This window comes from Carcharodon carcharias, chromosome 11, assembly GCF_017639515.1.
Source record: "Carcharodon carcharias isolate sCarCar2 chromosome 11, sCarCar2.pri, whole genome shotgun sequence".
NCBI classification, from domain to species: Eukaryota; Metazoa; Chordata; class Chondrichthyes; order Lamniformes; family Lamnidae; genus Carcharodon; species Carcharodon carcharias.
Window position 1 is genome coordinate 62,295,518 of NC_054477.1, and position 24,331 is coordinate 62,319,848.

At 38.3% G+C, this 24,331-nt stretch overlaps 1 protein-coding gene across 6 annotated transcripts; it reads right to left on the reverse strand.

Annotated features, from left to right (window-relative positions):
• Positions 1 to 500: 500 nt before the first annotated feature.
• kbtbd3 (kelch repeat and BTB (POZ) domain containing 3) lies at positions 501 to 20,172 on the reverse strand. 6 transcript variants are annotated; one of them, XM_041198568.1, is made up of 4 exons: positions 20,114 to 20,172; positions 18,132 to 18,187; positions 13,308 to 13,539; positions 501 to 2,151 (listed from the first exon to the last, which is right to left on the reverse strand). In XM_041198568.1, the coding sequence occupies exons 3-4, from the start codon at positions 13,511 to 13,513 to the stop codon at positions 552 to 554; spliced, it is 1,806 nt and encodes a 601-aa protein (XP_041054502.1). In that variant the 5' UTR covers positions 13,514 to 13,539; positions 18,132 to 18,187; positions 20,114 to 20,172; the 3' UTR covers positions 501 to 551. The 6 variants fall into 6 exon arrangements, with proteins under 6 accessions (XP_041054502.1, XP_041054499.1, XP_041054503.1 ...); XM_041198565.1 differs by having other exon boundaries at positions 18,142 to 18,187; positions 20,114 to 20,163; XM_041198569.1 differs by having other exon boundaries at positions 13,308 to 13,557; positions 20,114 to 20,163.
• Between the last annotated feature and the right edge of the window lie 4,159 nt (positions 20,173 to 24,331).

The window sequence follows — 24,331 nt, forward strand, 5'->3', positions numbered from 1 at the left end:
CTGTGGCACCCCACTAATTGCAGTTTGCCAGCCTCAAAATAACACATTTATCCTGACTCTCTGTTTCCTGACAGTTAGCCAAATCTTTATCCATGTTTATATATTACCCCTAACTCTGCAGTAACCTTTTATGTGGCACCATATCAAATGCCTTTTGGAAATTCAAATACACATCTGCTGGTTCCCCTTTATCCGCCCTGCTTGTTACATCCTTAAGGAAATCTAATAAATTTGTCAAACACGATTTCCCTTTCATAAAACCATGTTAACTCTGATTGTATTATAGTAAGTGACAAAAGGATTAAGCTTGGCTGTGATGGTAGTGCTGTCAAATAGTTTGCCAGCAATCATCATCTAGAACTCAAGATGAGAAATAATCATTGCAAGAGGAAGTACACAGCTACTGAGTATATGGATCAATATTCCTGCCTTTGGAGAAAAGAAAGCTGACATTTTTTTGGGGGGGAAAGGATTAGCTTGAAAATGAATAACTTTGAATTAAAAAGCTGGGACTAAATTGAAAGCTATTTATCACCAATTAAAAATGGTCATTACAATTGACCTTTCCAGGGATCCCTATATCTGTTAAACTGAATTACCTGACAATGAAATTCTGTTAAAGGCCTGGGCATTGGTGATACTTCCTCCCATTCAGATCTGCTACTGTGGTACACCTGTACCTCATCTGTGATTTCATCAGGAGCATAATCCCCACCCAAAATGTAAATCTTGTCTGAAATCCCAATAGCCCCTGCATTGAAGCCTGCACACTCAAATGAGCCCTCGCCTTTCCAAACACAGGTTTCTGGACAAAAACTGTAGACTTTGTAAGTAGAAAGGTCACAAATATACAACGTGCAATTCACTGGGACAGCTTTCACAAGAGTAGCGTGAAAAAACTGGCCAAATTCTGCAACAAGTTCTGACCACTGATCAGAGGACACATTGTATTTGAAAAAACAATCTAATGACGGATTAAAGATATCAGCTATTTCCACTTCAGATCCAAGAACATAGATAATGTCATTGCAAGCACTTGCTTCTGGATAATAAATTCCTCTTGGCAAATGGCTCACTGATCTCCATTCTTTGGTTAGAGGGTTGTAGGATTCAACATTTAGAAGACTCCGGATTTCTTGTGTTCCTCTGGTTTTCCCACCTACTACAAAAAGCTGATCCATTGCAATAACCGATGTGTGCATGGTCCGAGAATTTTTCATGGATGAAACTGAAGTGAAATTGTTTGTCTTTGGGCAATAGCACCATGTCTGGTCAGTTGCATCATGACATCTTTCTGCAATGTGCAATCGTATAGATTTACTGCAGCTGATCTTACATCCTCCAGTAATAAATATTTTTTCTCCAAAGGTAACCAAACTTGACCCTGGAAAATCAATAATATTTGTAGCAGGCAACTCCTTCCAGGTATCACTTTCAATGTTATAGCAAAATGTATGCTTAATCACACCATTTTCTTCAGTTTTGTGAACAAATATGTATTTTTCTGTTGTGGATGGTCTTGCATCAGGAAAGAGCCCATTAAGCTCTTCAAGTTTATCGAGAACATCACGAATGGATTCCATGCATTCAGGATTATTTGCTAGTAAACTTTCGGACCTCATAAAATCCTCCAGAGTTTCTTTAGATAGCTGATGCAATCTCACAAGATTAATCAAGTGAAGCAAATGCTTTTCTCTCGTGTCAACATCATATTGAGTCCACTGAAGAACAGCATTCAAAACAGTGTCCTCATCAGGGACGTTCAATGCATCAGCTTCAAGGCATTTTTCTAGTAGTCCAGCATTCATTTCTAAGAAATCATTTGATTTTAACAGAAGAGAGAAGTGCTGCACTACAAATAGCAAAGCATGATTGTACAAAGTAGTAGAACCATAACCCTCAGAGAGAGACAAAAGTTGTAAGCAGTTGGTGAGATCAAGGGTTTTGATCAGAAAATCACTGCAGGCTTTAGCTAGCAGGGACACTTGAAGAAATGAAGACATCTGGAAGAACATTTCAACATTGGTCTCTGATATCTCTGCATGCCCTGTATAAGCAAAATCCAGAAATGCCCTCACAGCTTCCGGAGATAAATTAGTGATTTTTACACTTCCATCATCTCTTTCCCTCATGTGAACTTCAAACATGGCTCTGCAAGGGAAACAGTAATATAACTACTGTCTTTACCAGGACATTACAGAAATTGTGAAATTGTGAATCTTAAATATTTCTTACATGATTTGCAGTTTGAACAATGCTTAATAAATAACATAGTCCAGATTACAATTTTTCAAGTTACTTTTTGAGCAAGTTTTCTGGTAGTACACAAACATGAACTTTTTTTTCTAAAAATTCAGAACCGATTTAAACATAGCATTTTTCTAATTCATATCCAGAAAATTAAAATGACAGCGCATTCAAGTATATCGGAAGCAGAGAAGGTGCAGGGTTATGGCAAGTCAGCAGAAAAAAGGAAGTTAGTTTTGGACAGCTCTAGCAAAATGCTGGCACAGACAAAAATGTGTGTGTTTGTGTGTGTGTGTGTGTGCTGTAGCACCTTAATATGACTGAAAGATATCAATGATGGAAGTTACAAAAAACTATGAGCATTAATCCAAAATATCTAAAGCAGTAATGAGGTTAGAGACATATAACATAGGTTATACATAAATTCCAAGAATAGATAACAATAGAGGGGAATTGCTTTAACAGCCTCCAAAAAATCTGAACTGCTCCATTTATAGCTGGAGAAAAATATTCAAAGGCATAGGCTAATGAGAAACAATTAGTAGGTTATATTTGACGAACTGAATTGATTTTTTGGGGGGAAATTACATTATATAAAGGGAATACATTGAATGTTGTATATTTCAACTTTTGTGTGTCTGAAACGGTTAAGTAACTTATGAAAATTAAGGTGTAGGTATTAAAGAGATTGTAACATTCATAGAGAAGTAGTTAGTACAATGAAAGTGAAAGGTTAGGAGTAAATAGATGACATGTGGGTAGTCGTGTAACCAAGAAATTTCTGCTGGAATCCCATTTGTTTTTAATTTATATTTATGCTTTGGACGTAGGCATAAGAGGAATAAATTTGAATTTGCTGATTAGGGACCTTGGAGAAAAAAACAGCAGGACATGGACAAGTTAGTAGGAGTGGACAGGCAGATGGCATGTACTTTAATGCAGAGAAATGCGAACTAGAATATTTTGGGTAAATGAACTTTGTAAATAAGTTGTCGTCGGCTGTCCCTCAATTTGAGAATGATGTCTACTCTGGGTCCCAAGTTTCTGCCAAGGATATTGTAAATAAATATACTCTAAATGTAAAGAATGTATATTTTTATTTCTGTTGGACTGTAGATTAAAATTACAATGGCTGCAGCTTGAAAGATATGTCTACTGGAACAGTTGAGGGATATATATATAATGTCCTGGAACAGAGTGCGCCATGAAAGACAGGATGGTGCTGAGGAGGAGTCTGGAGGGGACTGCCTGTCATCAATGTTTCAATTGGCTCTTGACCAGATGACCAAGGTTGTTGTGTGAGAGCAGTGCAGCAGAATAGCTCCTAGCCTGAAAAGAAAAAAGACCTAAAACCTCTTTCTCCAGTGCATATACAATTCCGGTAATTCTACAATAATAGTTAGCTGTTTTTTTTCCCCTCATATCTCTCTCTGAAAACCCCAGTCAATAGAAAAGGGGGAAAATCACCATTAGAGACATTGAAAGGCAAGTGCTCAACCAGTGAACTAAAGACTGAAAGTGCTGGAAGACCACCTTGTGTCATCAACAAGGAACTGAAAGGAATCTGGAAGACATTGATCAAAATCAACCCATTGAATCCTGTACTCTGCAATTGGTGCTATTGAATTATTTTGTCCCAAACTTAAAATCCATGCTTTTGTGTGTCTTATGTGTCTTGTACATGTGTGTATAGGGAATTAAGAAGGGGGTAGAGTTTAGGTTATAGAATTAGAAATTAACAGTTCATATGTCTTTGTTTTGCCACTGGCTAAAGACAATTTGTTCAATTAACAGTTATTTATTTATTAAGTTTACACACCAGGTGCCCTTATTCTGTTAACCTAATTTATACAGTTAGGTAGAATTGGGACAATTTGGTGGTTTGGTCAAACTTTTCACATTTGTCCCGGCTCAGGGAACAGTGGGGCTTGATATTACAATGCACTATCCCCAGTGAGTTGTGACAAAATTTGGGGGCTCGGGTCTGGGATATTTTGGAACAAAAGACAACGGCGATTTGGGTGCTGATTTAGTAAGTAGTAAAAGCTCTAAGGAAACACCAGGTTTATACTATCAAAAATAAGATGGCGCTGGGAAACTGCTAAAGCTTTTCTGCAAGTGGAAGAGATGCTCCTGACGATTTTACAAGGGCTCCCAAAAGCCAGGTTAATCGAATTGGCAAGTACATTAAGGGCATGATTTCCACACCACCACCCCCAACCAATCGGGGGGGGGGGAATGTTTAAGTGTGGGCATGCAGAGACGCACCTCCAATCGGCACCCCCGATTGGGGGCAAGCTGCCAATTTACGTGGGCGGGCCAATTAAGGCCCACCCAGCGTGACATCCGCACGGAAGCACTATGTGCTCCCTATGCGGGCGAGGGGGAATCCCTAAACCTGAGAGTGTGCTCTTTCGCGCATGCGCATGAAACAGAGCACTCATCTCCCTGAGGCTAAGTGCTGCCTCAGGGAAATCAGCTCTAATGTATAATTTATTAAAAATAGAAAAAAAAATTGCCTGACATGTCCCCTCATGTGACACTGTCACATGAGTTAGGACATGTCCATAACTTTTTAAAAAGCTTTAATTAAATTTTTAAAAACCTACATGAAACCTCATCCTGCCCGTGGCCCCAACCTTAAGGTTGGATGGGCAGGTCCATTAATTAGTTTAATGACTCTGTCAATGGCTTCAATTGGCCATTGACAGGTCAGCAGGCGCACAGCTGATTTTGCTGAGCCCCCGCCTACCTGAAAATTTAAATGGGGCGCGGTGGCATCAGGAGTTCCGCACGTCATTTTATGCATTGGCGAGCAGGCCCTGCTCCCCGACGGGAAAATCCTGCTCTAAGAGTAGGATTGCCTGCCAAAGCTAGGAAGGAAGAGGTAATCGAAGAGATGGCACAGCATTTCAAACTGGAAGGAATACCTGAGAGATCAAGTTCTCCAAGGCGTGGTTCATTGGAATGGGCTCAAATTCAGTTGCAAATAAAGAAAAAAATGGAACTAGAGGCAACAGAAAAGGAGAGAAAGATGCACTGCAAAGGAAAGAGAAAGAACGTTCTGAAGGGAACAGGCAGAAAGGCAGGATAGAGAAAGAAAACAAAAAAGGGAACTATAAATGGCGAAGTTAGAAAAGGAGGAAAGAGAAAAAAAGAGAGGGAGAATTCCAGCTTAAAATGCTGGCAGTTAAAAAAAGGCAAGACTCGTCTCCAGATCAGAACCCAGTGGGGATATGTTTAAACTTGTACAAGCTCTTCCCAATTTGGGGAAAGGGATGTTGAAGCATTCTTTATTTCATTTGCGAAGATAGCTAAACAGATGAATTGGCCAAAGGAAAACTGAGCATTGCCCATGCAGAGCAAAGTGACAGGTAGAGCACAGGAGATTTACGCTTCACTGTCAGAGGAGGTTTCTAGGGATTATGATGTGGTGAAAAAGGCCATTTTGAGTGCGTATAAGTTGGTCCCTGAAGCATACAGATGAAAGTTTCAAATTTAAGGAAACAGCCTGGGCAAACTTAGATTGTACTTGAAAAGGTTAAGCAAAGTAGTTTTGACAGGTAGATACGAGCATTAGGAGTTGAAACTACCTATGAAGTTCTGAGAGAGACTGTTCTCATGGAAAAATTTTAAAATTCTCTAACTTCTGTAATAAGGACCCATGTTGAAGACCATAGGGTTGCAACTGCTAGACAGGCAGCAGTAATGAGCTAATCCAAAAAACTAAACCGTTTTTCCATCACCTCCATAAATTTGAAAAGGATAGAAAGTGGGAGAGGGAAAGGAAGGCAAGTAGCCAGGGTAAAGAATGGATAGCTGGGAATGCCTTGAGATCCCCTCCCCAGATCAGGAAGGAAGGTACTGAGGGTGTAGGTGAAACTTGAAGGCCTAAGGCCAGAATCTCGCCTATGCTGGGTGGGTGTGGGTGCGGAGCCAATCGCCGCCCGCGATCAGCTGTGCACCACTATTTTACGTGGGCGGGCCAACTAAGGCTCGCCCAGCATGACGCATGGCCAGTAGCACTCAGTGCTACCTATGCAGGCAGGGGGAGGAGGGAGAGTCGGGGCCTGCTTCAGGGGGATTAAGTACATAATAAAAGTTTTTAAATAATAAAGCTAAAATTTATTTAAACATGTCCACTCATGTGACAGTGTCACATGAGCTGGGACATGTTTGTGAATTGTACAAAAATTAGTTAATAATTTTATAAAACCTTCAGGAAACCTCATCCCACCAGTGGATGAGGTTTCTGAAAAATGTGAAGGCCACTTGGGCTCTTCGCCTGCCCGCCAACCTTAAGGTTGGACAAGCAGCGTTGCTAACTACATTTCTTTTCATGGCCTTAATAGGCCGTTGATAGTTTGGCGCACGCACGCCGAATGGAATATTTAAATGATGTGTGATGATGTCGGGACGCGTGCCTGACATCACTGTGCATCATTTCACACATCAGTGTGTTGGGCCCGGCCACACACACCGATGGCAATATACTGGCCTAAATGTTTCCATTGTAATATAGTGGGACAAATTCATTCAGAATGCTGGAAGTTGCGAGGGAAGCCCCTTGGAGTTTGTAAGAGTGAGTCCAAAAAGGGATCTCAAAAAGAAAATGCCATGGATCAAATTGCAGCTTTAACTATAAATAAGGGACTGGAGGTAAACACTGCTGTATATGCAGATGAAGTGAATTGGGTAGATGAGAGATATAAAGGGTTTTTGTCTAAAGGGGAGATAATCCCTTTTTCATCAAATGATGCAGCTAAATCCATAACCATATTAAGGACACAGGAGCTAGTTAAACTCTTTTACTGGAGAAGGACCTAGTTTTCCATCCAGAGAGATCAATGAAAGATAAAGTATAGGTAAACGGGATAAGTGGAGAGTATATCCTGGTTCCATTGTACAAAGTGTAATTGGAGTGCGATTTGTTGTCTGAATCAGTGGTTGTAGGAGTGATTAAGAAATTACCCATGGATGGGGAGTGATTTGGCAAGAATGAAGTTTATAGCTTCACCCATAATTATGGAAAGTCCAAGAGAGGCTAAAGAGACAGAGCAGTTACAAGAACAAGTTCCTGGTATTTTTCCACTGTGTTTAGTGACCAGAGCAATGGCTAAACAAAGTCCATCACCAGAGGTCAAAGTAATACCACAAACAGATGTTAGAGTAGCCATTAATTGAGGCTCAGAAAGCAGATCCAGAGTTAAACAAGCTAGCACAGTCAGCTCAAACCAAAGCTGAGGCTAAAGGAGTTCCAGGGTGCTATTACATTAAAAACAGAGTTCTGATGAGGAAGTTCTGATTGGGGCAAAGGTTTAGATTTCTTACTTTACGCTACCAGAAGTGATTAAGGGAAAGTTCCTAAAGCAGAAAGGTGAATCTTCCATGTTGGATTACATGTCCAAGTTTCTAGCAAGACTCACAGGAGCATGAAAAGAGAAAAGGGGAAAATTACTGTTAAAGACATTGAAAGGCAAGTGCTCAACCAGTGAACTAAATACTGAAAGCACTGGAAGACCACCTCGTGTCATCAACAAAGAACTGAAAGCAATTTGGAAGACATCGATCAAAATCAACCCATCAAATCCTGTATTCCAGAACTGGTGCTATTGAACAATTTTATCCCACCCTTAAAATCCATGTTTTTGTGTGTCTTATGTGTCTTGTATGTGTGTATATAGGGATTTAAGAAGGGATAGAGTTTAGGTTATAGAGTTAGAAATTAGCAGTTCAAATTTCTTTATTTTGCCACTGGTTAAAGACAATTTGTTCAATAAACAGTTATTTACTTATTAAGTTTACAAACCTGGTCCTTGAATTCTGTTAACCTAAATTAAACAGTTGGTAGAATTGGGGCAATTTGGTGGTTTGGTCAAACTTTTCACATTTGTTGCGGCTCAGGAAACAGTGGGGCTTGATATTACAGCGCACTATCCCTAGTGAGTCGTGACATGGATCGTAAGATTCTTAAAACTGGTGGAACAGAGGTCTAAGGAAGCAGTTACACAGGCCTTTTAAAGGTGTAAATGCAAGCGGGAAAGACCACAGAAAGGCAAATGGGATTCTGGGTTTCATACATAGGTCACTGAATATTAAAAGCAAGATAGAATTATATAATATCACAGCACAGAATAAGTAATTTGATCCTTCCACTGAATGTTTTCTCCACATAAGCCATCTAATTTCATAGCACCTGGTTCACCCCACCCCGCCAACCCCATACCCATTCATACTTCTTTTCCAACAACTATCCAAATCCATTTTAAAATCATTATGGCCTTCAGTTCAATAATGATCCATGGCAGAGAAATCCGCGTTCAAACCATCTGCATAAAAGTTTTTTCAAATATCCACTTTAATGCTTTCTGTACAATTCTGAAGGGGTATAGGAACAGAAAGACCTTGTGGGTATATGTGCCCAAATCATTGAGGGTGGCAGAGCAGGTTGAGAAAGTGGTCAGAGGCACAGGGGATCCTGGGTTTTATAAATAGAGACATAAAGCAAAATACTGATGATTCAGCCTCAAATGGGGTATTATGTCCAATTCTGGGCATTGCACTTTAGGAAGGTGGTGAAGATCCGAGAGAGGATGCCGAAAACATTTTTGAGATTGGCTCCAGTGATAAGGGATTTCTGTTATGTGGATAGGTTGGAGACGCTGGGAATGTTCTCCTCGAAGAAGAAAAGGTTGAGAGGAGATTTGATAGAGGTGTTCAAAATCATGACAGGTCTAAACAGCATAGATAGAGAGAAAGTGCACCCATTGGCAGAAGAATAGAGAACCAGAGGACATAGATTTAATAGATTGGCAAAAGAAGCAAAGGCGACATAAGGAAAAAAATTTTATGCAGCAAGTGGTTATGATTTGAAATGGCAGTGGAGGCAAATTCAATTGTGGCTTTCAAAATTGAGTTGGATAAGCGCCTGAAGGGAAAAAAACTTTCACTGTTATGGGGAAAGAGTGAGGGAGTAAGTCTGACTAAATTATTTTTTGCAGGAAGTAGGCAAAGGCTCGATGGGCCAAATGGCTTCCTTCTGTAATGTAACCATTCTATGAATCTATTATACATTCTTGTTTTTATACACTCTTGTTCTCTTGTCATCCAGTGGAAACAACCTTATCATACCTTATCATAACCCTTCATAATCCTGTAAAACTCTTATTATAATCTTTTTAGGTCTAGTTAAAAGTACCTTTTACTGAAGTTTCTCTTCACAACTGTAAGATCCTAGAAAATTTATACTTCACCTTTCCACTCATTTAATATCAACAACTTGCATTTATATAGTGTCTTTAATGTAATAAAATATCCCAAGGTGTTTCACAGGAGCTTTCTCTACCTTATTAGTTACATCCTCAAACAATTCTAATAAGTTTATCAAACATGATTTTCCTTTTGTAAACTATCTTGACTCTGATCATACTCTCATTTTCTAAGTGCACTGTTAAGAATAGGTTCCCTATTAAATTCGATAAAGTTCTACTAAAGCAATACTAGCCATAATAGCAATGGAAATTATCCCAGTACATACCAGACATAAGCATCCATTAGGCTCACTCAGGGAAGTAATAATCACACTTACTCACAAGAAAGCCTAAAATTCCACTTTATGCACATCCTACAGGCGAGGTCCATATTGCAGATCAATAAAGACTATTAAATACCAACCAATATTCTTGCCCTTGAGAATGTACATGATAGCTTTTAAAATAGCCCACTGAAAAGAAACAAGTTTTATATGGGGCACTAGAGGAAAATACCAGGGAATTTTGTAACATAATTACCAATGCAAAAGCCCTTGCTTCTCTCTATGGGTGTGCAGAAGGCTTACTATCAGGTGTAATGCGACTTTACACTCCAGAAGCTTGACAGAATGACATTTGAATTGATACATCTGTTCTCAAATGAATTCTACAGCATATTCTAACATATATGCCTCCTTTGCATTTCTTTTCCATTATGGGATCACATGGGGAGCCCACTCTCCCTCCTTTTTGAATTGGTTTAAAAAAATTATTGACAACAGCTATTAGGGCAAATTAATCTATCCATGGAACGTAGATTTTTGGGACTGTTAACAAAATAACACTGTTGACAATATATGCAAGCAGCCCTACTAATTCACTACTTGTCATCTTCCAAGTGATCAAGGAGTTCGACCAACTTTCAGGCTACAAACTGAACATATCCCTCACACAAGGCATTTCCACGCAGATAGACCAATCCTGCCCCTCTTGTGATTAAACAGATACTGGGTACAAAACTAGCCCTGAACCTTATCAACCTTGTACAAGAAGAATTAATAATCCCTCAATTCATTGCATGTACAATGAACTCTAACCTAGACAAATTGGGCAGTCTGTTGCAAGTACAACAGAGTTGAATGTGCTGTCGCAGCCCTTATACTTGTTCTAAATACATCTGAAAATGAGCAGAATATTGCTGAAAAGTGCTTTGCTAGGCCTCGGTCCCACTGTGTTGTCAATCCAATGGTGTCAAGAGGTGTTTTAAATGTGGGATGGGCCATTGTTTTGAAGAGTTCCCAAACATTGGTCCATTTTTTAGCATTATCTGCTCATTCCAGCAACATCTGGCACATTGATGATGATAAAATCTCTTATTTCTGCTTGTCTTTAAAGAGAATTTTTATAAAAACTGACATAAGACACATAAGAAGGTAGAAGTAAGGCTGCAGTGGAGAAGCACATTGGTAACAGAAAGGCTATCTTTTCACATTAAGATAAGATATCCTAAAGTGGGCTTGTGAAATGTGTGCTCACATATTTTTGTAACAGTTCACAAACATAAACTGTTCTGATTTAATGAAGTTAATGGCATCTGTATGTTTTGTCCACTGTGGAAAAAAGACCTCACATAGTGTTAACTTGGTTCACCTTCAGAGAGGTTAGGAATATGCCTGCTTAAGAATAATGAAGCAGAGAAGATAAAAAGGGAAGTTCAGTGTTACATTCATGGGTCCCACCATCATGCTAACAGTTTTAATCAACATCTGAAAAAAAGCAGATAACCAGAATGTTTCTGAGACTGACTGATACCACTGAATCCAAGGAGTTATCCATGGCAAAGCCATATCCATACGGATAACCAAGAACGGAATATCGCCACGCTTTCTCTTCCCAATCAAGGAGCACTTAGATGTTGTAACGGGTTAGGCACCAGAAGCAGATTTAATAGGGTCATCAAAGGAAGACCCAGCAGCAGGCAGTAGGAACATCATTATGTAAATATCGCTAAGTTAAAAAGATTATGAGTTATGACACAAGCAGTATTAAATTGTTTCCACAGGTTAGAGGGATGGGAACTAGAGGGCTTAAACTTAAGATAGCCACATAAAGAAAGGGTATTTAAAAGTAAATTTCTTTACACACAGGGTGATTAGAATTTGGAATTCTCTGCTGAAAACCTTTGTTGCTGCAGGCACCATTTATTTCTTAAAAGGGAATTAGAGAGATTATTAAAGGGTAAGAATCAAGCTGTAAGGTTAAAATGAACTAGGTTGGCTTGTGGAGAGAAACATCAGCACAAACTTGATGGGTCATATGATCAGTTTTAGTGCTGTAACATTCTATCATTCTTTCTCATTGTTTTATATGCAGTTAGTTACAGTTAAATGCCACTATTCGTTAATGTTGCATTAAAAACTCCATTCTTGACTTATCTTTCAATTTAGTACAATTCACAATGTCTGAACTTTAGTCGACAATAATATGTTGAATCAAAACTTCATTTTTTAATTTGTTTTTTTAATTCTTAAATTTTCATTTGTTTCATTTTTTTAAAACTTAGAATCATAGATAATAATTATTTTTTTGCATTTTCAATTAAATAACACAAAATGCTGTTCATCCAAAAACGTAAGTGATTCATTTTATTGAATGACTGACCAAGGAGGAATTTGTTTGTGGTCGTTGGTACCCTACAGACTTTCCTTTTGAAAATGACTTGAATCCTACCTAGCTTTGGACTTGCATAATCACAATTATCACATAATCACACCATCAATTATTTGTTGAAAGCAATTTTGTTAAGTTAATATTAAAAATTCAAAAAGAATAAGCAAGATTGGAAGCTGCCATCTTAAATAGTTTAAGGCTTCATTGGAGCTCTGATAGAGGTCAGACGAACTATTCAGTTTCTTTCTACTTGTGGTTTGCAATCTATTATATGACGTTATAAAAGGATTTAAAACAACAACTGAAGTTGAAAGTAGAACCAGATTGTGTGGAAACTGAATTTATCACAGAGCCAGACTTTATTCCAAGGCAAAGCAAGATTTTTCCCATTTGGATGCTCTTACAAAAGATAACTGACCAATAACAAACTTCCTTTTCTGAATGTTTTCTATTGTACTTTCAGCATTTGGTAGACTTTCATGCTTCATAAATATATATCTATAAGACTAGATCTATGTTTAATATCCATCATTTTAAAGGTAATTAGATAGTGGAGTGCGAGACAACATTAGTTTATTGGACAATCTTTGCAACAGGATAACTGGCAGTCCTTAGGGAATGCAATTTTACAAAGGCAGATTGCAGAAAAGTTGCAACTTCTGGATCATTTGGGACAAAGTGTACTTATGGAAATCACTGTCAAATGAGAGGAACCATGTAAATCCGAGCATCATCCAAACCCACAGAGGGTGCAAAATGAGGCACAATTAGCATGGTCTAGATTGATATTTTAAAAAGTATTTTCCAATCTGAAGCCGTCAATGAACACAGGTAAATTCAATTGTTCATGACACCTTCATCTGATTATTGTACTGTTTTAGTAATGTTGAACTCTGTTGCTTAGATATTTCATTCTGTACAAGCTCCTTTACAGGTTTGAAATTACAGCGTAGCACCAGTCCAGTTAGCAAGTTACAACCACTACAGATTAGCCCATAGGTTATGCACCAGATCACAAAAACATGTTCACTTACAGTATTTGCTGTATTACTGTTGAACCAAAGGGATGCAAAGATGCATACTACATTACAGTTGGCAAAACAAACAATATCCAAAAGATAGGCTTTTAATTTACAGTACCTGAAGAAATCACTGCATGCAGCCAGAATACACCTATGACATGGAAAGTTTACTCCTTTGACAAATATAGTGAAGTCAAAGAATATGTTTTGTTCCCGGAAGTTCTGAAGTACATTCAAAACCTGCTTCCCATGTGCCTCAGCAACCAGAGAAACTGTTCTCCTTTCAGTCATTCCATTGCAAGCAGCCCTAGAAGCTGAATCCATGACTGAATTGGTTGCACGTCTCAAATCTGCAAAGATAAAATATTCTGTACATGTTTGTCACAAACACACTTTCAAGAAATTCATCTCTTACTTTCAAACATAGATATAGCTAAAAAAAATTGAGTTATCAAAATAGAGCTGTTTCACTTAAGTTACCTAGATTTTGTATATGTTTTAAGGATAATTAGTGGAGAGTTTACTCATTTGTCTTTTGATTTAGTTTGCCTTATGTTACAATTATGAGGTTTATGAGGTGGTTACGTGACAGCACAAGGGGGGATGATTATTACTTGAACTAAATATAGTAAGTTAGTTGGTTAAGTGTATAGAATATTGTAAGTTGTTATATTTTGTATAGCGTTTATGGAAACTCATCACTATGTGCTGACTTTTCATTCTTTTGGCAGGGCGGGGGGAGTGTTACAATCATGAGGTTTATAAGGTTGTTGTGTTTTGGGACTGTGTCTTTAAGGTAAAATGAGGGGGGGGTCATGTGACCCATTATAAAGCCTGCCTGACAGCAGGCCTGGGTCGTTTGATTGTTAGAGAATTTTACTGGGAAGAAGGTGGAAGGCATTTATGTTTGGAAACAATAACAGCAGCCTGTGCATTAGCAGTGGATAGATTGTGAGTCTCCAAAGTCCCATAAAATTGTTGAGAATGTCAGCTTGTAAACAGTTGTGCTTAATTTCAGGTTGTAAACAGTTGTAAACTGTCCATTTAGTTCCAAGATGAAAGAGAGTTGGATTCTCAAGCTACATAATCAGCATCTCTATCTGGATATAATACCTGTGTGATTCACATTGCCATGGTGATGGGAAAAGTAAAGAGGAATCCATTGTGATATTGGGTTACAGGCTTTCCTAAAATATCACAGTATATCACAAGCAGGTTAGTCTGCCAGGGTCCAGGAGAGAGAGAAAGCAACAAGAGACCGAAAGTCTCCATGGCTCACTGTGCCAGAATGCATATGGAAGCTCATGCTCAGATTGGAAAGACCAAATTTGTGAGGAATTCAAATAAGGCTGGAAGATTTGCCTGACTTTAGCTAGCGGAGACAATGAATCAGATTTAACTCCTGGATTTGATTTGACAAGGAATTTGCCTTGTGCCTAGGTTCAATAGGGAACGAGTTGAAATGTATTCTGTTTCATTTGAGGAAAATGCTACAAGTTACAATGACCAAAAGAAATTTGGATGAATTTATTACCGAGTGTTTTAGTAGGGAAATTGCTGGAGGTTTATTTGATTCTTTCTGATTAACAATCTGCAGATTATATATGGTTAAAACTGCTGTGCTTAATGTGTTTGAGTTAGTCTCAGAAGCTTACAGGCAAAAATTTAGAAATCTGATGAAGAAATCTTGTGAAAGTTGCTGGACAAAAGTGAAATGGCATTTGATCGATGATGTAGGGTGATGAAGTTTGAACAACATTTTGAAAATCTTAGGTGTTGTTAATGGAGGAATTTAAAAATTAATATTCCTTTAGGAATCAAGTCTGACTTAGAAGACTGTAAAGCTTCTGAAATAAGAGAAGCTGCAGTTTTGGATGATAGTTAGGAACTATCCCACAATCAGATAGAGAGCCACAAATCTTTAAATGCAAACCACAGAGAAACTGGAGGGAGAAATGAAGTGATACTGAGCAAACCACTATTACAATGAGGGGGATAGCAGAAATGAAAAGACAGATGCTTCTCAGAATAGTGAAAAAGTCAGCGTGGGAGATAAATATGGTTCAAGGAGAACAACATGTTACTTTTGCCATAAAATGGGGCATGTGAAAGCCAACTGCTGGAAGTTAAAAATCCTGACAATAGTTTTTATGGGCGTGTCTAGTGTTTTTCCAGAAAATGCTGCACCAGTGAGTGAAGCTTGTGACAAACCGATACTAATTAATATATTTACAGGGACTGTAAATCAGAGCATAAAAGCTTTTGAGTATTTTACCTTTGAGGGTGTACATTTTTGTCTGATAATTGGATCAAAATATAGTTATGCTTAGGGATACAAGATCAGATCAAAGCTTGATGTTAGCAAAAAACATTGTTTGCCAAATAAAAGTGTATTGGTATAGGGTATTGATGGAAATTGATTTCCTGGTCAATTGTGTAGAATGAATTTAAACTGTGCTTTAGTCAGTGGGACTGTTATTGTAGGACCGGTGTCCAAACTGCCTATTAATAATGTTGATCTTATCTTGGGGAATGATCTAGCTGGAGACCATGTCCTGCCTCCAGACGTTTCCACAAGATCCGTTGAAGTGGCTAAAGATAAGGATGTATCAACCAAAAGGCAATGATTTGACTCAAAGGCTGTCAAATAGTCAGAAGATCAAACTTCTGAAATTGAAAAGATACTGAAGCCTCAGGTTGACGGTAAAGAGTTAAAACCAACTGGTAAAGGAGTTGAGCTTGCCTGCATGTGCTGAGCCACAGGTGTCAAAAGAGAATTCAGCAGCTAAACCCCAGGCAAATGGACAAACAACATGAGACAGTGCTTTAAACTAAAATGACTTGGCTCTAACTGTTACTGTGCTACTACTAAGACAGATTTGAATCCTAGAGCGGAAAATAAAACTTCAAAATGAAGCTATGGCTCCTGCTTGGAAGGAATTGGGCAAAGCTTGTGCTGAGTGGGTAAACAAGAAACTGAAAGGATATAAAAGAATGCTAGAGCTGAAAAGAATACAAGGATTTTTTAATCGTAACATCAGCAAAACCTCAACAAAATTCTTAATGCTTCAAAAGGGAACCACAATCCTGTGCTTAAACATGAGAAAGATGACTGGGATGGATGGTTGGCTAGCTGAGACAATTTTAACGGATTTAGATATTTAAAAACCTGCAGCCATGAAAGAAAATTGAGACCAAACATTAGAACTCAGACCAAGTGGTTCACAGATTGATTATAACAAAGGAAAACAAAGGAAATCCTGAATCTGGGGGTAAAAAGCATTATGCCAGAGAATTTCTTCTGGGTCTACAATTTACACGTGCAAAAGCCAGAGGGACTGTCAGAAGTCAGCAATGTTCTTGATAGGGCTAACCAAACCAGACCAAGGATACAATTACCTAATCTAGGATTTGGAAATAATGGGATCTTTAAGCATGAGAAAGGTTTACTATGAAACATCTGGGAAGGTGAAGTCACAAGCAGCAAAACAAATTCTCATCTATATGAGAGAAAGAACTGATATAAAGTGGACTTGAATTCTTAACTGTTACATGTATTTGGGGTAATGCTGCTGAGCTGGGCGGTTTAATGGGAAATGTGTCAGTATGGGGTGGCGGGGGGCGATTATTACTTGTACCGTATGTAATAAGTTAGTTGTTAAAGTAAATAGAATGCTATAAATTTTTATATTTTGGATAGTGTTTATGAAAACTCATCAATATGGTGACGCCTTTTCATTCTTCAGGGGAGAAGTGTTACAATTATGAGGTTTATAATGTTGTTGTGTTTTGGGACTGTGTCTTTAACTTAAGATAAAAAAATGAAGGGGGTCATGTGACCTTTTATGAAGTCTGCCTGACAGCAAAGCCTGGGATATTTGATTGTTAGAGATTAAAGGAGTCCCAGACTGTTTTACTGGGAAGAAGGTGCGAAGTATCTACACTTGGCGGCAATGGCAGCAGCCTCTGTGCTAACAGTGCATAGACTACAGTTCTCCAAAGTCCCAGATAAGTGTTGAGAAGGTCAGGTTGTAAACAATTGTGCTTTAAATTGTCCATTAATTTCCAAGATGAGAGGGACTTTCAGCGTAACTAATCAGCATCTCTACCTGGATACAAAGCCCATGTGATTCACATTGCCAGAGTGACGAGCTTTGAGATAGGAATGGTAACAAGGAAGTGGGTTACAGGCCTTCCAAATATATTGCTTTATATCACAGATAGGTTAGCCTGCCAGGATCTGGGAGAGAGAGAGCAGCAAGAGGTCGAAGGTCTCTATGATTCACTGCGTGATATGCAGGTGGACGCTTGCACTCGGATTGGGAAGACCAAATTTGTGGGGAGTTAAAATGAGGCTGGAATATTTGCCTAGCATTAGCTAGAGAGAGAAGTCTCCAGGAAAACCTGCACTACAAAAGACTGTTCTGAAGTTTCCAGGCTGGGAAAGGAAGGAATCAGAAATAAACCCTCAGAGTCAAATCTCGAGAGCCAATAATCATTTTGGACTGATTCTAGGAGAACTGAATATCTACTTAAAGGACAGTGTAACCCATATCTGATAGCGGGTTTTTCTTGGTTGTGTTAAAAGTTCTGTTCTGTAGTTTAAAAAAATAAGTTGCCTACAAAAATAGTGTTTAGTCAATAATGCTTTTAGTCTTTGTTACAGTAAATGCCTTAAAAGTGAAATTTTGTTGTCACCTGTTCAGCAATTAATTGGAAATTCAAATTTCTTTTTAAAAGTGATCAGTCTCCACAGGGATCATAACACTTGAAAATTATAACTTTCTTTTTTAGTTAATTGTGTGTGGCATACAATGATAGCTTTTTCTCCACATGAAGTGTTTTTAGCTCTAAATATGCTTAGAGTCAGCTACTAAATAAATGCTTAGCACACCCTAAAGGGAAGGAGCAGTTGAGGATTAAGTGCTTTTGAACCACTCACATCTCCGTACCTCAAGGAGAGATCTGGAAAGAGTAGAAGCTTAGCCCTTGGTAAATCTAAAAGAAAAAATAAAAAAATAATTTAAAAAGTTTTCTACATGTTATGAATATGAATTTTGATGCATGTAATGATCCATAGAAATATGTAAAAATATGTTAGTGTTTTCCTGTAAAGTAAAAGGTTCAATCATCTAGATATGTTGGAACATACTAAAAATACCATTGGCTGACCAACGCTCCCTCTAAGCTTATACAATATACATGCCAAGGAAGACATGATGGCACCAGAAAGGAATCCTGGACCAAGGGAGCTGCCTGGCAACAACATTTTAATTGACTCCTGATCAGGTTTTGTGTGAGGGCAGTGCAACAGAATAGCAGAGGAACAAGATCTAAAACCTCTTCTGCTGTGTGTGGAAAATTCCAGTAATTCCACAAGAATAGCGAGTTGGCTTTTTCTCCTTATATCTCTATAGCCTGCTCTCTCTAAAAACCTCTGTCAAAAGGCAAAAGGGGAAAATCATTGTTAGAGGCATTGAAAGGCACGTACTCAAGCAGTGAACTACAGACTGAAAGTGTTGGAAGACCAACTCATGTCAGCAACAAAGAACTTAAAGGAATTTGGAAGACATTGATTAAAATGAACCCATTGAATCCTGTATTCTGGATTGGTGCTATTGAACTGTTTTATCCCACCCTTAAAATCCATGTCTTGTCTGTGCGTGTATAGGGATTTAAGAAGATGGTAGAGTTTAAGTTATAATGTTAGAAGTTAGCAATTCATATTTCTTTCTTTTTCTACTAGTTAAAGGCAATTTGTTCAATAAACAGTTATTTATTTATTAAGTTTACAAAGCTGGTGCTCTAAATTAAACAGTTAGGTAGAATTGGGGCAATCTGGTAGTTTGGTCAAGCTTTTCACATTTGTCGCGGCTTGGGGAACAGCGAGGCTTGATGTTAGAGTGCACTATCCCCAGTGAGTTGTGACAAAATTGCCATCAGAATGACACAATTGAAAATAATATTTTCCCCAATTACCAATTCTCTTACAAATGAATCATTCCACGCTATGGTAATATACCAAAAAGGGCAATTAATAAAGTCTAGTTGAAATTTATATAAATAACTCTGTTCACTGATAATTTTGCAATGAATGAAACTTCCATTTAAAAACCAGTGCCGTGCCAACTTAACTAACATAACTGACTTTAAGTCATTTTAAATAAACAGCATTAAAACAGCTCATATATTTGTCCAGGAATGTGCTACTCAATCAAGATGCTGATGCAGCTAGAAAGCTCCACCCATTTCGACTGTATTAATCTTGATACTGACTCAAGCAGCTTGATGCTGCACTTACCAACTAGTTGTCTATGTAAGTAAAATTAAGAAGTATGAAGTAAGGCGGCTTTGATGTTTTTTGGTGTGTACCACTCACTAACGTTTATCAACTTTTTGTTTAAATATCAATTGTTGATAACAAAGCTTGGCTAGAGAATCCGAAGTAACTCTACCTCAAATTGCTGCCCTGGATTTAATTAGAAGCACCGATAAAACTAGACCTTTCGCGTTTTTCCTGTATGTACCCGCGACGCAAAATTTGTGGAACAACGAACGGCACAAGCGAGGGACACTGGAAATTCGTTGAGCAATGCAAGTTTCACTTTCACCGGAGAGGAAAATTCATTTTCCTTTCACATTTCCAATGAGACAATATAACATGTGAAAGATGCATTGTTGCGTTGTTCTTACTCTGAGATCGGTTAATTCCTAATATCTGCATCAGATAACCGCAGCTTTATCCCAGGAGATTTTATCCGCAGCATCCATCTGCAACCCAAACCTTGCTCATGACACAAAACACTGCTCCCACCTTTATTTTCCGTTCATCATACTTTCCGTTGGTGAAATGCCACATACATTATAAAGATACATCATATGGTCCAAACTGATATGATATTTTATATTCTGACAGATACTCACTACAGGCAGTCAGCTGAGGCTCAGAGCACCATGGTGACGGGATAGGAAGTGCAGGCTCCGAGCCGGACGTGACGTCGCAGGCACCGGCATCATCTTGAAGACAAATAGAAAGCGGAGCCAGTCCTGGCAAAAGGGCTGTGACTGGACTGCTGTCAAAATGTAGCTCGGTGACCCTTCGCTGCAGTGTGTTTGTTTTTGATGTCTAAGCGCACCGGGGCTAGATTCAATCTTGAATGCCAGAGTTGTAGACAATGCCAATGTCAATGTCAGTCTTCCATTTAGGGTTAAAATGTAACATGAGATATTATAAAAATAAACGCGGCTTTATGGGCGGGCGAGCAAACTGTCCACAACATTTTAAAGTTAGAGGCTCTTGAGGCTTTCATTCTCAGCAGACAGGAGGGGAGCATCTTGTGAGGCCGGTTGCGTGAGGTTACACTGGGGGTGCTGAGCTCTCTGACAAGTGTTTTCCGTCGAGCGATTGCCTCCTGTGCGGGCTCACCGTTCCTCTGTCGGCTTCCCAAGGTACCTTGGCTTGGCCTGCTCCTCTCTCAGAATGTTAACATGCAAGGCATAGCATGCTTCAAGTAATCATGGTCACTGGGAAATACGGCAGCATACCCTCCCTCCACCTCCCCAACACCCCGCCCCAGATCTGTCCAAGTACTCTTAAGGACCCCAAAGTCTTTTTCCACGACTTGTCTGACGAAGACATGGCCCTCATTCATTACATTACACCTCCTCAGTATATGGTGCTCCATATGGTGTCATCAGCTATGACAGCCGGGGAAAGTCCTCATTTCCAATTAACCAACCATTAGGCTGATCACCTTCCCAGAAAATGTGGTTTATATTGTGTCTAAGTTCCTTGCAATAAATGCCTCATGCATTTATCTAGCGTGTTCAGGTCATGTCGGACCATGTTGTTGATTTTGTTATGACATGGCAGGTGGTAATTGCTGGGCTGACCAAATCCCAAAAGGAAACTTGGCCTAGCTATCACAATGATTTGCAATTTGTATTTTTATTAAGAGAAGGTATGTGCACTGAAGTCAGAAGTAAAGAGTCCACTACCACTTTTGGAGATTTAAAATATTAAATTAAAACATTATTAAGAAAAGAAAACTTAAACGCACACAATTACAGTTACAGTTAAATTTAGTTTTACAAAATTTCCCAAAAGATTTCTACCTAGCTAGATTCCCAAATAAACGCCCTTTTCCAGGCAACAGTCCAAATAGATTCTTAATCTATAAAACATCCAGTAATATTACAGCAAGGCACCCACTGTTGCTATAAGGGAGGTATTTCACAGGGGTTCCCACTCCCTCTCACTCAACAATGGAAATCCGAAGCTAAAAAACAAAACCTTGCTTTCTGGAACAAGCAAGCACTTCTCTGGCATAGCTACAAGCTACATTTTCACAAGTCTGTCTTCACACAATCCACTTTTCAAGGTTTCAAATGACCGTTCCCTCATATAGTTTTCAATCTTTTAAATGTATTTTTCCTCTTTTATCTTTAAATCAGTTTTTAAACTTTCTTTGAAAGCCTTACCCTAACTTTTCCAAATGTAAGATCCTTCATGTTTCCATCTTGCCTTCGCTTTAGGGTCAATAACACATGATATCCCTACTACTTGTTTACCTATGAACTCATGCAAGATGCAAACATTTTCCTTGTCACTTTCTAATTCCCCTTTGAAATTCAAACAAATTCTCAATTAATCTACAAATGCAAATGTTAGCTTGCCCACTTGCATTTCAAAATGCCTGCATTTATATCTAACTTCCTTTGATTATTTAAACCTTGCAGTCTGACTGCCTTCAATTTAATTAGTCACACACACACACATACACAGCCCCCACTAGCCTCCTTTAGTATCCCACAGTAATATTAGAAAAATAATAATATTTCCATTACACCTCCATCCTTATGGAAAAATGAACCGTCATAATTCTAAAAGACAATTTCGTTTTCTCAACCAATTTTGCATCAGTTGCTATACTTATCTCTTTACACTACCAGGTACATCCATTAACATGACAACACACACAAAGACTTTGTATCAACAGAGGTCATTTCGGTTCATTGTCCATATTTCAAATGTCCAATTTACATTGAACTTTAAACTTTTGACAACGCATCTGCAATTAAATTTTCTCATCCAGCCACATGTATAATCTGTAAGTTAAATGATTGCAGCAATAAACTCCATCTGAACAGTCTGGCACTCCAGTTTTGAAATTTTTCCAAAAATGTTAAAGGTCTGTTTAAACAATTGTTTCTGAAGAATTGCTTTCAATATAAACCTCGAAATGTTGCAATCCTAACACCAGACCTAGAATCTCTTTTTCGATGGTTGAGTATCTTTTCTGATGTACATTCAACTTCTATGAAAAATATCCTACTGGCATTTCAATTCCTGTTTCATCTCCTTGTAACAACACAACACCAATACCCAGATCACTTGCCTCAGTCGGCAACTTAAATTGCTTGGTATAATTAGGTACTGCCAAAACTGGTGTAGTAGTGAACACAGTTTTTAAACTGTCAAATGCATTCTGACACTCTTGTGTCCATTGAAACTTCTTGTTCTTTTTTAGTAGTTCTGTCAATGGAGCAACCACACTGATACAATTTGGTATAAGCTTCCAATAAAATCCACTCATGCCTAAAAATCTAAAAACTTCCCATTTTGTTGTAGGGACTGGGAAATTCACTGTGGCTTTTACTTTCCCATCTTGTGGGGCCATGTGACCATGTCCAGTGGTATGGCCTGAATATGTAACTTGCGCTTTCACAAATTCACTCTGAGCCAAATTCACCACCAAATTAGCTTCTTGCAGCCGATCAAACAATTCTTTCAGATTTTGTAAATGTTGCTCCCACATGTGAATGAAAACTATCAAGTCAGCAATATAAAAAGCACAATTGATCTGGCCTGCAATTACTTTGTTTTTGTCTTTGAAATGTTGTTAGTGCATTCTTCATACTAAATGGCAAACTTTAAATTGATACAGTCCATTTGGTGTTACAAAAACTGATATCTCTTTCGCTCTTTCTGATAAGGGTACTTGCCAATATCCTCATAGCAAGTCAATCTTTGTGATAAACTCTGATTGTCCTACTTTCTCAATATATTCTTACAACCATGGTATAAGATATGAATCCACTTTTGTCACTGCATTTACTTTTCAAAAATTCACACTGTCTTTATGTTCCATCTAGTTTCAGCACCATCACAATGAGTGAACTTCAGTTACTGCAACTATACTCTTCTGTCATTCTGAAGCATAAATTCAACTTCTTTTTGCACTTGAGCTGATTTTACCAGATTTAATCTATAAGGATGTTGCCTTATTGAAACTGAACCTCCCACATCTACATCATGCATAGCCAAATTGTTTTCCCCAACTTATCCCCCCAAAATAGTTTTGTGTGACTGCAATAGCTTTTCCAAATCACTTTGACACTTGTCTGGAGGTAACTCAATATTACATTTAACTTTTTAAGCACTCCTTCATTGTCCAATTTAATTGGAGCAAAATCAATTTCAGAATCCTTCATTTCTACATCGTTTTCCTTATCTATCATTACTAATTCCTCCTTTTGGTTCTCTTCCCTGTCAAAGTACTTTTTAAGCATATTTACATGACACATCCTCTGGTTCTTCTACCTGGGGTATTTATTAAATAATTTACATCACTCAGTCTCTTTTCAATCTGGTAAGGGCCACTAAACCTTTCCTTTAATGGCTCTCCTGAAATTGGCAACAGACTATTGCCTTCTCTCCATCAATAAAACTACAAGCTTTTGCCCTCTTAACTGCACTTGTCTTAATTACTTGCTGTGATATCTTTAAATGTTCCTTAGCTAACTCACCTGTTCTGTTCAATCTTTCTCTGAATTTTGTCACATAATCCAGGAGAGAAATTTCTGAACTTTGACACATCAGTTTCTCCTGAATCAACTTAAGTGGTTGCCTTACTTCATGACCATAGACTAATTCAAAAGGACTAAACCCTATCGATTCGCTAGGGTCATTTCTAATAGCAAATAACAAGAATGGGATATCTCAAACCCGGTCCTGTGAGTAGGTAGTCTTGACTATATGCCGTCATCATAGTTTTCTGTGATGCCATCTCGCTAAAGCACCTTGTGATTCAGGAAGATAAGCTGATGACTTAAACTACTTTATTTCTAGGCTGTTCATTA